At 42.7% G+C, this 14,133-nt stretch overlaps 1 protein-coding gene across 1 annotated transcript in view; it reads left to right on the top strand.

Moving 5' to 3' along the window:
* The window catches only part of DDX43 (DEAD-box helicase 43), a 33,297-nt gene extending 23,615 nt beyond the window's left edge, over nucleotides 1-9,682 (top strand). The window contains exons 7-17 of the mRNA XM_038747976.1: nucleotides 82-200; nucleotides 639-749; nucleotides 3,040-3,181; nucleotides 4,287-4,387; nucleotides 5,066-5,153; nucleotides 6,063-6,190; nucleotides 6,441-6,550; nucleotides 6,810-6,948; nucleotides 7,166-7,253; nucleotides 7,415-7,517; nucleotides 9,262-9,682. Of these exons, the coding sequence (XP_038603904.1) occupies nucleotides 82-200; nucleotides 639-749; nucleotides 3,040-3,181; nucleotides 4,287-4,387; nucleotides 5,066-5,153; nucleotides 6,063-6,190; nucleotides 6,441-6,550; nucleotides 6,810-6,948; nucleotides 7,166-7,253; nucleotides 7,415-7,517; nucleotides 9,262-9,269 (1,137 nt within the window). The 3' untranslated portion in view covers nucleotides 9,270-9,682. The remainder of the gene's footprint in view (nucleotides 1-81; nucleotides 201-638; nucleotides 750-3,039; nucleotides 3,182-4,286; nucleotides 4,388-5,065; nucleotides 5,154-6,062; nucleotides 6,191-6,440; nucleotides 6,551-6,809; nucleotides 6,949-7,165; nucleotides 7,254-7,414; nucleotides 7,518-9,261) is intronic.
* Nucleotides 9,683-14,133: the final 4,451 nt, after the last annotated feature.

Here is a 14,133-nt window from a genome sequence, read left to right as displayed (position 1 = left end):
CCAGCCTAGACTCAAACTGAAAACTTGAAGGGGGGCTGGCACGAAGAATTTACAGTCTTCATCTTTCTTATTTCGTTTCAGTCTCAAGCGTGGCCAATTGTCTTACAAGGCATTGATCTTATTGGCATAGCACAAACAGGAACTGGGAAGACATTAGCATACCTTATGCCTGGCTTCATTCATTTGGATTCACAACCTGTGTAAGGATATCTATTGCTTTCCTTATATTTCACATTAGGCTCTAGGTCATGGGGTTGATTTTCTGAAGCAGTTTCAGCTGATGTAGTTCATTGTTATAAATATGTATTTACGTTATATTTTTACGAAACCTCTTTATTAAAACTTCAGTCAATTTTCACTTCCTTGTCACAGCATCTTTAAGAAAATCTAGGAAAACTGCTTGAGTTTCCCAGCATTATTTCACCAATGCATACTTGAAGTTTTAAGCTTCTGTGATGAAACAAATAATGACAAGTTCTTTGAAAGACTTCAGCTTTAGTTGATCCTGAAAGGGGAATTATTCTTTACCATGATTCAGTCTTGGAATAATGCAATATTGAGAGAATTCAACATCTTCTGTATGGTGCTTTGCTTATTTTGTGGAATTATTGGATAATCATGTAACTCTCATTCTCAAGACCCAGAAACAAGCGAGGTGGACCTGGTATGTTGGTTCTTACCCCAACTCGAGAACTGGCTCTTCAGGTGGAAGCAGAATGTTCCAAATATACATACAGAGGAATTAAGAGGTAAATTTGTTTTACTAACTTTTTAAAGGGGTTTAAAGTTGGTGGTCTCCTTTCTTTGTCTCTGTCTGTCTGTCTCTATCTCTCTCTATCTCTCTCTCTCTCTCTCTCTATCTCTCTCTCTCTCTCTCTCTCTCTCTATATATATATATATAATACATTCCATGTAAAATATTTTATAATACATATAATATTTTATATATGCAAATACACACACACATATATATCTATCTATGTATAGATAGATAGATCTAGATAGATATATAGATAGATATATGTGTGTATATTTGTATATATAAAATATATGTATTATGAAATATTTTACATGGAATGTATTATATACATAGAGAGAGAGATAGATATATATATGTATAGATATAGCTATATATAGATATATGTGTGTGTATGTGTATATATAAAATATTATATGTATTATAAAATATTTTACATGGAATGTATTATTAAGTGCCGTCGAGTCGTTTCTGATTCATAGTGACTCCAAGGATATACTTTCTCCAGAACATTGTCCTCTGCCATAATCTGCAACCTTTCTAATAGTATAATAATAATGATGACATCTAAGTGCTTACTATGTGCAAAGCACTGTTATAAGCGCTGGGGTAGATACAAGGTAATCAGGGTATCCCACGTAAGGCTCAGAGGCTTCATCCCCATTTTACTGATGAGGGAACTGAGGCCCAGAGAAGTTAAGTAACTTGCCCAAAGTCACACAGCAGACAAGTGGCGGAGCCGGGATGAGAACCCATGACCTCAGACTCCCAAGCCCGGGCTCTTTCCACTAAGCCAAACTGCTTCTCCAGTTCTTCCGTTATCGTTGTTATGGTCTCTACCCATCTAGCTGTTGGTCTGCCTCTTCCACATTTTCCCTGGACTTTTCCTAGCATTAGTGTATTCTCCAGAGAATTAGTCCTCCTGATTATGTGTTCAAAATAATCTAAGTTGAGTCATTTGGCCTTCCAAAGACCACTTTGTTTTAGTTTGCTCCAAACTCTATTTGTTTTTCGGGCAATCCATGGTTTTCATAAAAGTCTTCTCCAACACCATATTTCAAAAGAATCGATGTTCTTTCTATCCTGTTTTTTCACTATCCAACTTTCGGATCTGTACATTATCACTGGAAACACCATAGAGTTGACGATTTGTATTTTTATGGCAATTGTTGCATCAGCACATTTCATGATTTTTTTTTTTCCAGGCTCTTCATATTTATTAATTCAATTGTATTTATTGAGCACTTACTGGGTGCAGAGCACTGTACTAAGCGCATGGGAAGTACAAATCGGCAACATATAGAGATGGTCCCTACCCAACAGCGGGCTCACAGTCTAAAAGGGGGAGACAGACAACAAAACTAAACAAGTAGACAGGTGTCAATACCGTCAGAATAAATGGAATTATAGCTATATATGCATCATTAATAAAATAGAGTAATAAATATGTACAAATTAGGGTAATAAATATGTACAAATACATACAAGTGCTGTGGAGAGGGAAAGGGGGTAGGGCAGAGGGAGAGGGGTCGATGTGGGGAGGGAAAGGGGGTAGAGCAGAGGGAGGGAGGGAGGTCGATGGGGAGGAGGAGAGGAAAAAGGGGGGGAGCTCAGTCTGGGAAGGCTTCCTGGAGGAGGTGAGCTCTCAGTAGGGCTTTGAAGGGAGGAAGAGAGCTAGTTCGGTGGATGGGTAAAGGGAGGGTGGGCGGGCATTCCAGGCCAGAGGTAAGACATGGAACAGGAGTCGATGGCGGGACAGGAGAGAACGAGGCCCAGTGAGGAGGTTAGCAGCAGAGGAGCGGAGGGTGTGGGCTGGGCTGGAGAAGGAGAGAAGGGAGGTGAGGTAGGAGGGGGTGAGGTGATGGACAGCCATGAAGCCGAGAGTGAGGAGTTTTTGCTTGATTTCAAAGTTGATAGGCAACCACTGGAGATTTTTGAGGAGGGGAGTGATATGCCCAGAGCATTTCTGTACAAACAGAATCCAGGCAGCAAGTCTTCCTAACGTTAATCTTCAGCATATTTCTTGGCTACTAGCTCCTTTATTATTGACTGTTTTTCTTTCCTGGGATCGATAATCAACTATTTCAATCTCTTCTCTGTCCATTACAAATGTGTTTAAAACGTCCAGGTGTCATGATCTTTGTTTTCTTGACATTCAAATCTAGGCTTATCTTTTTGCTCTAACTTCTAATAATAAGCCCTTCGAATCTTCTTCACTTTGTGCTAGTAGGGTTGTATCATCAGCGTAACAAAGGTTGTTTACATGTTTATATTTTTTGTAGCACTTGCATATATGGCGGTGGAGACAGGAAGGGTCAAATAAGCCTTGTTACCAAAGGTGTTGATATTGTCATTGCTACCCCTGGAAGACTGCATGATCTTCAAATGAATGACTTTATAAATCTGAGGAGCATAACCTACTTGGTAAGTCAACTTCAATGGTATTTATCGAGTGCCTACTGTGTGCAGAGCACTGTACTAATAAGTACTTGAGAGTACAGTACAAAAGAATTGGTAGACACATTCCCTCCGTACATCGAGCGAACGGTCTAGAGGGGGAGACACATTATAATAATAATAATATTGATATTTGTTCAGCACTTACTATTTGCCAAGCACTGTTCTAAGCACCAAGTTAGATACAAGGTCATCAGGTTGTCCCACGTGAGGCTTACAGTCTTCATTCATGAGGCACAGAGAAGTTAAATGACTTGCCCAAGGTCACACAGCTGGCAAGTGGCAGAGCTGGGATTTGAACCCATGACCTCTGACTCCCAAGCCCGGGCTCTTTCCACTAAGCCACGCTGCTTCTCAATAATAATAATAATAATAATGGCATTTGTTAAGCGCTTACTATGTGCAAAACACTGTTCTAAGTGCTGGGGGGGATACAAGGTGATCAGGTTGTCCCACGTGGGGCTCACAATCTTAATCCCCATTTTACAGATGAGGTAACTGAGGCTCAGAGAAGTTATGTGACTTGCCCAAGGTCACATAGCAGACATGTGGCTGAGTCGGAATTTGAACCCATGACCTCTGACTCCAAAGCCTGGGCTCTTTCCACCGAGCCACGCTGCTTCCCACTGGGCCACGCTGCTTCCCATAGTCAATATATTGCTTCTCAATATAGTTAGTATACCTAAATAACCGATATAAATTGTACTATAATATTTATAATTTTGTAGCTCACATATAAAATCCCCAAAATGGTGCTATTTGTGGACCAAATAAGACCTAAATCTCAATAAACTTGAAACTGACATTGTGGTCCCAAACTTCAGTCTAGGTTCCCATCTCCATTTAGTGAAGTCAATAGTTAACTCTGTGTGTGTGTGTGTGTGTGTGTGTGTGTGTGTGTGTGTGTGTTTGTACTTTGCAGGTGTGATATTTCTATCATAAAAGCTTTGGCTGTGGACCAGGTGGTGCCCACCTCCCATAGTAATAGCTCTTAAATAATTGGGTCATGTTAAAATGTGGTCTTTTTCTTGTTGAAAAGATCCTTTATTCTACTCTCTTAACCCTCCCACAGGTTTTGGATGAAGCTGACCGAATGCTAGATATGGGATTTGAACCCCAGATAATGAAGATACTATTAGATGTACGGCCAGATAGGCAAACAGTCATGACTAGGTCTGTACACTTTGATCATTCCATTTCTGAAATACAACAATTTGGAAGCCTGGTCATAAGTTTTACTTTTTATGTTCCCCCAAGTAGTATATATAGAAATTTTATTAGAACCCCTCTTCTCTTGAGTTCAGACTTTAAAGAGAACCAATACATTTTAGTTACTTTTAAAATTGGCCACTGTGTGGAGAGAGAGCATTTTAGGTAAGTGTGGCTTCCTTACGTTAGACATGTTCAACTCTATTTTCTCAATATGTACATAATAATACTGTAATATTAAACTCATCCTTCTCCAACTTTAATCTCTAAAATAAACCCATAAATAGCCAAAAAATATGTACATTTCAAAGTCCAGTTTATTGAAAATATTGAAATCCATGTAATATTTTTGGTTTTACGTCTTCCATTATGCTTTTTTTCCCCAGTTATTCCACTCTTGAGTTCCTAGTTCCTACATAATGTCCGTGTCCATCTTTTCAGGTCTTCGTATCTTGTTTACTTTCTATGTGAACCACATTTTTTTTTTTTGCATATGTGTTACTCTGTGTGGACATCTACATTTTTCTGCCTGATTCACTCTGTCCTATACGTACCTGTATGTATGTCTTTGTTTCATTTAATGAATAAGACCTATGCACAAAAAATATCTATATACCGAGATTCCTATTTTCCATTCTTCAGTGCTACTTGGCCAGATTCTGTTCGTCGCCTTTCAAAATCATATCTGAAAAATCCTATGATTGTTTACGTTGGCACCCTGGATCTGACTGTAAGTTGAGTATCTGAGGCTTTCCGTGCAGTGTTTCAACCAGTCAGGCAGTGTGGCATTTGAGCACTTAGCTGTGTCCAGAGTACTGTACTAAATGCTTAGACTGCGTGTGCTGTGCTCATAAGTAAGCACTCAAATACAACAGACTTAGTAGACATGTTCCCTGCTCACTGAAAACTTACAGACTAGAGGAGGGGACCGATTATTAAAACAAATTGTGGATAGGTACTCAAATGCTGTGAGGTTAAGGATGGGGTGACTATCAGGTGCTAATAAAGAGTACAGAACCAAGTACTTAGGTGATGCAGAAGGAAGAGGGAATAGGAGAAATGAGGGCTTAACATTTCTTGGAGATGTAATTTTAATAAGGCTGTAAAGGTTGGGAGTGTGATGGTCTGTCATAGTTTGGGGTGGAGGAGCCAGGGTGGTAGCCAAAGAACAGTTTGTTTTAACTCAGAAGGAAGAGCAGGAAATAAGCATAATTATTATTATTATGATGGTGTTTAAGTTCTTACTATATGCCAAGCACTGTCCTAAGCAAGATAGATACAACGTAATGAGGTTGTCCCATGTGGGGCTCACAGTCTTAATCCCCATTTTGCAGATGAGGTAACTGAGGCACAGAGAAGCATCCACAGTGCTTAATGGAAATCAAACTTTGAGACTCAGTGTAGATGGAACAAACTTTTAGTACTGTAACGCACTAAGACTCGTAGAAGAAAAACATCTGAGGAGTCCAAAGTCTGTTGATTTCCAATAAAGTTGTCTTGGGATTCTAACTATGAAAAGATGTTCCTAATTATTTCGCAAAACTTGTCATCTTTGTTCTACTCAGTGTCATTTCTAAATCTTGTAAGTCTTAAATTAATCAGACTTGTGATTTGACTCTTTTTGTTAATAATGTTATAGGCAGTGAATACAGTGGAACAAAAAGTAGTCGTTATCCCAGAAGAGGAAAAACGATCCTTCATACGGTTCTTCATTGATGCAATGAAGCCTAAAGACAAAGTCATCGTTTTTGTTGGAAGAAAACTTACGTAAGAAATTTTATATTTAGCCAACTTGTTCAGCACCTACATTCTTCATGATCTGCGTATGGTCCTTTTTAAATTAAAGGCTGTGCCTCTCCATTGTTTCATTTCAAATAATAATAAATAATATATAATTTATGTAATTTTATATATACTATAAATAACATAAACCAAGTGATCTTTGATTTAGTAATGACTTAGTATATATTTAAAACCTAGTCAATTGTATTTGTATTGCTTTTTATCTTACTTTTAGAGCTGATGATTTGTCAAGTGACCTTAGCCTCCAAGGAATTCCTGTCCAGTCTTTACATGGCAACAGAGAACAGTTTGATCGCGAGCAAGCTTTGGATGACTTTAAAAAAGGTACATTAACGTATATATGCTGTTCAGTTAGGTTTGAGCGGAGTGATTTATTATGGCTGTAAACTATATAGCATTACTGTACTTTACGATATAGCCCAGTTCCTTTCCAAACGATAATGAGTAATGCATGGCAAAAAAAATTGGCCAATGATCACGGAAGGTTTTTTTTCTCGAATAAATACCATATTTAATAGAGCAGCGCTTGTAAGCAATGTGCTTACAAGTAACCAGAAAACATTCTGAATTGGATTTCTTACAGGGAGAGTGCGGGTACTTATTGCTACAGACTTGGCATCCCGTGGCCTTGATGTTCACGATGTCACACATGTGTTCAACTTTGACTTTCCACGGAATATTGAAGAGTACGTCCATCGAATAGGACGAACTGGAAGAGCAGGGTAAGTCCGTAGACAGTATAACTCGTCATGAGAAGTTAGCAATCCTAAACTTTACCACTTACCTTTGAAACACCTCTTCCTCCTAAACTCTGCCCTATGAATGTCTTGAGGAGCATGCAAACTCTCGAAGCCTCTTGGGCATATTTTAACTTGTCCTTATTTGGCAATGAATACAGAAACAGGTGACTTTACATAGCTTGCCTTTATTATTTCTTAGACGGACTGGAGAGTCTGTCACCCTGGTCACCCGGAATGACTGGAGGATTGCTTCAGAATTGATTAATATCCTGGAAAGAGCAAATCAGGTAAAAACACACCAACACTGCCTTGAAGAAAATCTGCCGTTGACAGTTTTCTGTATTTCAAAACCTCCGTCTTATGCCCAAGCAGTGACTGACTATAGACAATTCTACCGTTCTTGAAAGTTGAAAATGTTAAGTCAAATTCTAACGTGTGTTAATTTCAGAGTGTGCCTGAGGAACTCGTGTTAATGGCGGAGAGATTCAAACTCCATAAGGAAAAAAAAGATGTGGAAAAAGGTGGAAAAGTTAGTGGGAGGTGCTGGAAAGGTAACTAATCTTTTGGAGACTTTGAAACTTACTGCCTCACCTCAGGTAATAACATTCAGTGTTGCTTTTACCCGAAGTCAATTTCCTACCTTTCCTTGCAATGCTGAGACATGATGCAGTATCTTTGAATTAATAAGCGTTGGTGCCGCCTCCCAGGGCCCTAGGAATGTGGTAGAATGAGAAAGCATCCCTTTTTAAGTGTGTGAGACTCGGCTGAAATTACTTCTACTGAGATGCAGAGAGATTTCTGTAGTACTCTACAGAATGTTAAGAAGCAGAGTGGCTGAGTGGATTCCAAAAAATCCCAACTCCCCCACTATTCTGCCGAGTGACCTTGGGCAGGTTACTTATCTGTGCCTCAGTTTACCTCATCTCTATAAAGTAGCGATTAAGACTGTGAGCCCTGTGTGAGACAGAGACTGTCCAACCTGACTACCTTCATACAGTGCCTCTCACATGAAAAGCACTTATATATAAAAAATGTTGGCAGAAGAGAATCACTAGGTGACTATTTTTTGGTCAAAGGATAACCTTGAAGTTGCAAAAGGGGAATGACCTAGTTCTGAGAGTCTGCATCTTATGGCATGGGTGCCATATCTGACCCTTCTTGGAACCTAATGTGGCTGCAAAGGCATTTAAAAACTTCTTGGGGCAAGGGCCCTCCAGCCCTCACTGCTGGAGGGGTTGGGGGAAAGACTTAGGAACAACAGGCAGGAACCATTCAGGGGCTATGGGGGGGCCCCAGGGGGGGCTTTGTCGGTGGTTCTGGGACCACCCATTTGTACTGGGGAGCCCTCACCCCAATCCAGCAGGAGGAAATCCCCACAAGTGCCCCTCCCCCTGCTCTTCCTGGGAGGCTGTGGTAGGAGCAGGTCTCAAACACCTCCTTGTAGTCATGGAAAGCCCTCCTCTCCCCCCTGAGCGGCACAGCCAAAACCTGGCACCTGGGCAGGGAAGAACGATGCCCTGCTCTACCCATCCTTGGAGATCTTACTGCAGCCACTGGAGAGGAGGGGCTCCTGTTTCCCATGCCCCATCACGTGGGCACTGACCTCTCACAACCCTGGCAGAGGAAGGCAAAGAAAGTTGCCTCTTGTGATGCCAGCCCATTCCCTACTTCTGCCGATAGCTGCAGCTGTTGCTGCTAGGCAGTCATGAGAAGCAGTGATGTCATCATATTACATCACAACCCATAAAACCAAGGCCTGGGCCCTAATCCAGCTCAGTGACTGCCAAGCAGGTCCATCATGGCGGGGTGGAAGAGGATGCTTTTAAAGCTATTGGATTCTCAATGAAATATACGTTTAAATAGTACAACTGGCTCTTTACACACCAGCTGTCCAGATTTCATTTTTGTTTGGGTCTTTTGCATAAAGAGCTTGCTCACTCCTGCCTGGCCCAGATCACCGTAATTTTCTTCTTTCCAAACTAACATACAGGCCGGAATTCCTTAGCTGTCCCCTTTGCCCGCCCCACCCCAAATACCCTGTCAGTTCCTAGTCTCTGCAGACCTTTATTGTCAGTTTCACCGAAAGTTACTTAAGACAGTGGAAACCTTATTGAGGTCAAGAATGTAATGCCAAATCAATCAATCGATCGTATTTATTGAGCGCTTACTGTGTGCAGAGCACTGTACTAAGCACTTGGGAAGTACAAGTTAGCAACATATAGAGACAGTCCCTACCCAACGGTGGGCTCACAGTCTAAAAACTAATTTGATTCTGTTTCTCACTTATATTTGCAGGAATATGAATGCAGTTGCAAACTTCCAGTGGAGAGTTTAGGTGCTTGTAAACTTCCTTATAGGCAAGAAATTAGGTTGCATACACTTAGTATTCTGGAGATGGTTGGTCTTCTTTGTAGAATTTGTTTAAAGTCTAGAATTTTAAAAATATATTTTGTACTTTGTTAATAAAAATCTAACCTTTTAAAGGGTTGGAGTCTCATTTCCTTACTAGTAATCCCTCTTCCACCCCACCCCGCTCCATTACCACCCTTTTCATACACCCTCAAAGTGGAATTTTGGGATAGTGTATATAATACAGACACTTCAAGTGCCTTGCTTCACCAACTATTTAGTGAAGTGTGCTGAGGGATCATAATGTAAATGTTAGCCCAAATGTAAACTAATAGTTACAATGTTTAAGTTGGAAATTAACCCTATTATTCAGTAGTAATTAGCCTTAGTGCTGAACAGGATATATTGTCAAGTAAAAACTGTGTGCTGTGAATAAAACATATGAAATAAAACCTTGATCCAGTCCTTCCTACGGGGAGGGGGCAGGGGTGTATCTTAAATATCTAAGGTCTGAAAAAACAAATCTAGGAAAGATGAGTCTGAGGCATTGTGTTAATTAACCTCTGTAGTTTCCCTTCTTTCTCTCAGGCCCTCCTCAGCCTTGCCTTTTATTTAAGGTTTTGTTCACCACTGTCGACTAGCCTCTTGATTCTCAAGTCTGAAGAACCCAAGGACAATTCAGCCATCTTCTCAGGGTGTCGCCAGATTAAGCAGTTATCGCTGTGTGTTACCTCACTTGACACTTCAACCCCAACCCCTCCCCACCCCTCTCCCCAACATCATCCCTCTAATCCTGGCCCTGTGCTGGCCCCTCTCAGTGCAGTCCCATCCAACCCCTCCCTGCTGTTTGGGCTGTCCCCTCACAACCTCGCCCTCCTTCCCCTCCTCAACCCCCCCACCACCACCACTGCCACAGCCTCACTAAAGTGTGGCCTGTGGAACCTCCACTCCGTCATGGGGAAGCTTTCCTTCATCCTTGACCTGATCCTGACTCCTCCTCACCATCTCTGTAACCTGCATCTCCCCAGATGGCACAGTCTCCCCTGATGCTCTCTCCAGAGGGTGGTGGCGGGGGGTCTCATCTTCACCCAATCCCCCAAACTCACTGGGAAAGGAGGAGTTATTGGCTTCTTTCTCATGTCCCAGTAGAACTTTTGCACCATTCCACCTCTCTCATCCCTTTTCTTCCCTTCCTTCAAAGCCCATGTCATTTGCTTCTACACCACTATCCCACTACCCCCCACAAGTCCCACTCCAACTTTAACCATTTTAACCATCCCTTTCTCACCTCCCTTTCTCCATCCCTACATTGATCCTTACATCCATATAGATGTTCCTGTAGACTCTTCCACCGCCTGCTTTCTGTCACTCCTCAAGTCCAGTGACTTCCTGCTCCACCCCACCTCACCTACACACCTACTTGGACACATGCTCAATCTCATCTTTGCTAGCCACTGCCCAATCACCAACACCAACAAGCCCTCACCAACTTGGAAATCCTTCTATCTGACCACAACCTCCTCACCTGCCTTCTCCCTCACACACCTCCTCCCCATAAATCTGTGCTGTTTCCCGACAGAGACCTCCGATTCTTTGACCCCATCCAATTTTCTCAAATTATCGTGCCCCATTTAGCCTCCATATCCAAACTACCTCCCTTGATGACCAAATTAACACTTTCAACACTTCCCTCTTGACTGCTCAACTCACTCACTCCCCTATTCATTCATTCATATTTATTGAGCACTTACTGTGTGCAGAGCACTGTACTAAGTGCTTGGGAAGTACAAGTCGGCAACATATAGAGATGGTCCCTACCCAATAATGGGCTCACAGTCTAGAAGGGGGAGACAGACAACAGAACAAAACATGTAGACAGGAGTCAAAATCACCAGAACAACTAGAATTATAGCTATATGCACATCATTAACAAAATAAATAGAATAGTAAATATGTACAAGTAAAATAGAGTAATAAATCTGTACAAATGTATACAAGTGCTGGGGGGAGTGAGAGACTGAACCAGCAAGGTAGCGGTTTGGATGGAGGGGAAAGGGCGATGTTTTGGAGGTGAGACCGGCAGGCTTTGGTGACGGATTGGATGCATGGGGTGAATGAGAGAGCGGAGTCAAGAATGACACCAAAGTTGCGGGGTTGTGAGACGGGAAGGATGGTAGTGCCGTCTACAGTGACGGGAAAGTCAGGGAGTGGTCAGTCCCTTCAGCAATCTTGTACCACTAATCCAAAGCCCTGGATCACCTCGACAACCCATTTCCTTCACTCTCATGCACAAGCCACAGAGCACTGCTGGCAGGAATCTAGATATAGGCCTACCTCATCCACTCATCCAGTTTATCCTTGCTTGTTTTAACTCTAACCTCTCCTCTACCTGGCAAAATTATTTCTCCATCCTTATTGACACCTGTGCCCATCACTCTCACCAGTTGTTCCAGACGTTTAACTCCTTCCTCACACCCCTTGCCCCTAATGACCCGGCCACCTGCTTTATTGAAGCAAATTGACACTGAGGCATAATCTCCCCTAACCCTCCCTGGTCCCTCCTCCCTCCTGCCCTTTCTTCAACTCTCCCATCTTTCCCAGCAGTATTTCTAGAGATCTCCTGCCTTCTCGCAAAATCCACCCCTTTCACCTGCACCTCCAACCCTATTCCTTAGCATCCTGCCAAAACACTTGCCCCCTCTCAAACTGCTATCTTCAGCTGTTTGCTCTCCAATGGCTCCTTTCCCACTGCTTTCAAACATGCCCATGTCTCCCCTGTCCTAAAAAAAAACCCTTCTTTGGACCCCCAGCTCCCTCCAGTTATCGCCCTGTGTCTCTCCTACCATTCCTCCAAACTCCTTGAGCGAGTTGTCTACACCCAATTCTCTCCTTTACCCTTTCATCTGACTTACATCCCTTTCACTCCACAGAAACTGCCCTCTCAAAGGTTACCAATGAGCTCCTTCTTGCCAAATCCACCGGCCTCTAATCCATCCTATTCCTCCTCCTCGACCTCTCTGCTGCCTTTGACCCTGTCAACCACTCCCTTTTCCTGAAAATGTTACCCAACCTTGGCTTCACTGACTGTCCGCTTCTGGTTCTCTTCGTATTTCCCTGAACATTCATTCCTAGTCCCCTTCATGGGCTCCTCCTTTTCCTCCAACCCCATAACTGGGTGTCCCTCAGGGTTTAGTTCTGGGTCCCCTTTATTCTCCGTTTATACCTACTCCCTTGGAGTTCATTTACTCCCACGGCTTCAGCCATCACCTCTATGTGGCTGATACCCAACTCTACATGTCCAGACCCAATCTCTCTCCCTCTCTGCATTCTCACATTTCCTCCTGCATTCAAGACATCTCTACTTCATCTGTTTAGAGAAGCAGCGTGGTTCAGTGGAAAGAGCCTGGGCTTTGGAGTCAGAGGTCATGGGTCCAGATCCCAGCTCTGCCAGTTGTCAGCTGGGTGACTTTGGGTGAGTCACTTAACTTCTCTGTGCCTCAGTTACCTCAACTGTAAAATGGGGATTAAGACTGTGAGCCCCCCGTGGGAAAACCTGATCACCTTGAAACCTCCCCAGTGCTTAGAACAGTGCATGGTACATCGTAAGTGCTTAATAAATGCCATCATTATTATTACTTAGATGGCCTCCTGTCACCTCAAACTTAACATGCCCAAAAGAGAACTTATATTTCCACCCAAGCCCTGTCCGCCCCCTGCCATTCCCACCATCCTTCCTGTCTCACAAGCCCTTAATCTTGGCGTTATCCTCTCTCTCATTCAACCCACATATTCAATCCATCACTGAATCCTCTTGGTCTCACCTTCACAGCATCATTAAAATCTGTCCTTTCCTTTCCATCCAAACTGCCACCATGTTAACCCAGTCACTTCTGTCTTGATTACTTTATCAGCCTCCTTGCTGACCTCCTTGCCTCCTGTCTCTCCCCACTCCAGTCCACACTTCACTCTGCTGCCCGGATCATTTTTCTACAAAATCGTACAGGACATGTTTCCCCACTCTTCAAGAAACTCCAGTGGCTGCCCATCTACCTCTGCATCAAACAGAAACTCTTCACCATTGGCTTTAAAGCACTCAATCACCTTGCCCCCACCACCTCACCTCATTACTCTCCTACTCCAACCCAGTCTGCACACTTGGCTCCTATAATGCTAACCTTCTCACTACCTTGATCTCATCCATCTCACCGCTGACCTCTTGCCCACATCCTGCCTCTGGCCTGGAAAGCCCTCCCTCCTCATATCCATCAGTTACTCTTCCCACCCAGCCTCCTTCAAAGCCATCTCCTCTAAGAGGCCTTCCATGACTAAGCCCTTCTTTCCTCTTCCCCCACTCCCTTTTGCATCTTCTTGACTTTATCATCCTTCCCATCCCCATAGCACTCATGTACATATCTGTAATTCATTTATATTCATGCCTGCCTCCCTCTCCAGACTGTAAGCTTGTTATGGGCAGGAAGTGTCTGTTTATTGCTCTGTTGTACTCTCCCAAGTGCTTAGTAGAGTGTTCTACATGCAGTAAGCGCTCAGTAGATATGACTGACTGACACATGTCCAACCAAGGGAGGAAGTGAAATGGCATTATCACCAATTCAGAATTTAAACTGAGGTGTTACTGCATATAGGATTTAATTGACTGGTTAAACTACAGCCTTTACCAGCACAATTGAGTTCCCCAAGTGTATTCTCCCTAAATCCAGTTTCCAACTAAAGAGTCGCTGAGTAATTTTTTAAAAAAAATACATTCAGGTGACCTCCCAAACTATTTGAAGGCGTAAACAAATGAGAAAAAGGTATGAG

The sequence above is a fragment of the Tachyglossus aculeatus genome, chromosome 1 (genome assembly GCF_015852505.1).
Source record: "Tachyglossus aculeatus isolate mTacAcu1 chromosome 1, mTacAcu1.pri, whole genome shotgun sequence".
NCBI classification, from domain to species: Eukaryota; Metazoa; Chordata; class Mammalia; order Monotremata; family Tachyglossidae; genus Tachyglossus; species Tachyglossus aculeatus.
The sequence above is the reverse complement of the archived record's forward strand: the minus strand, read 5'-3'. Positions and strand labels throughout refer to the sequence as shown.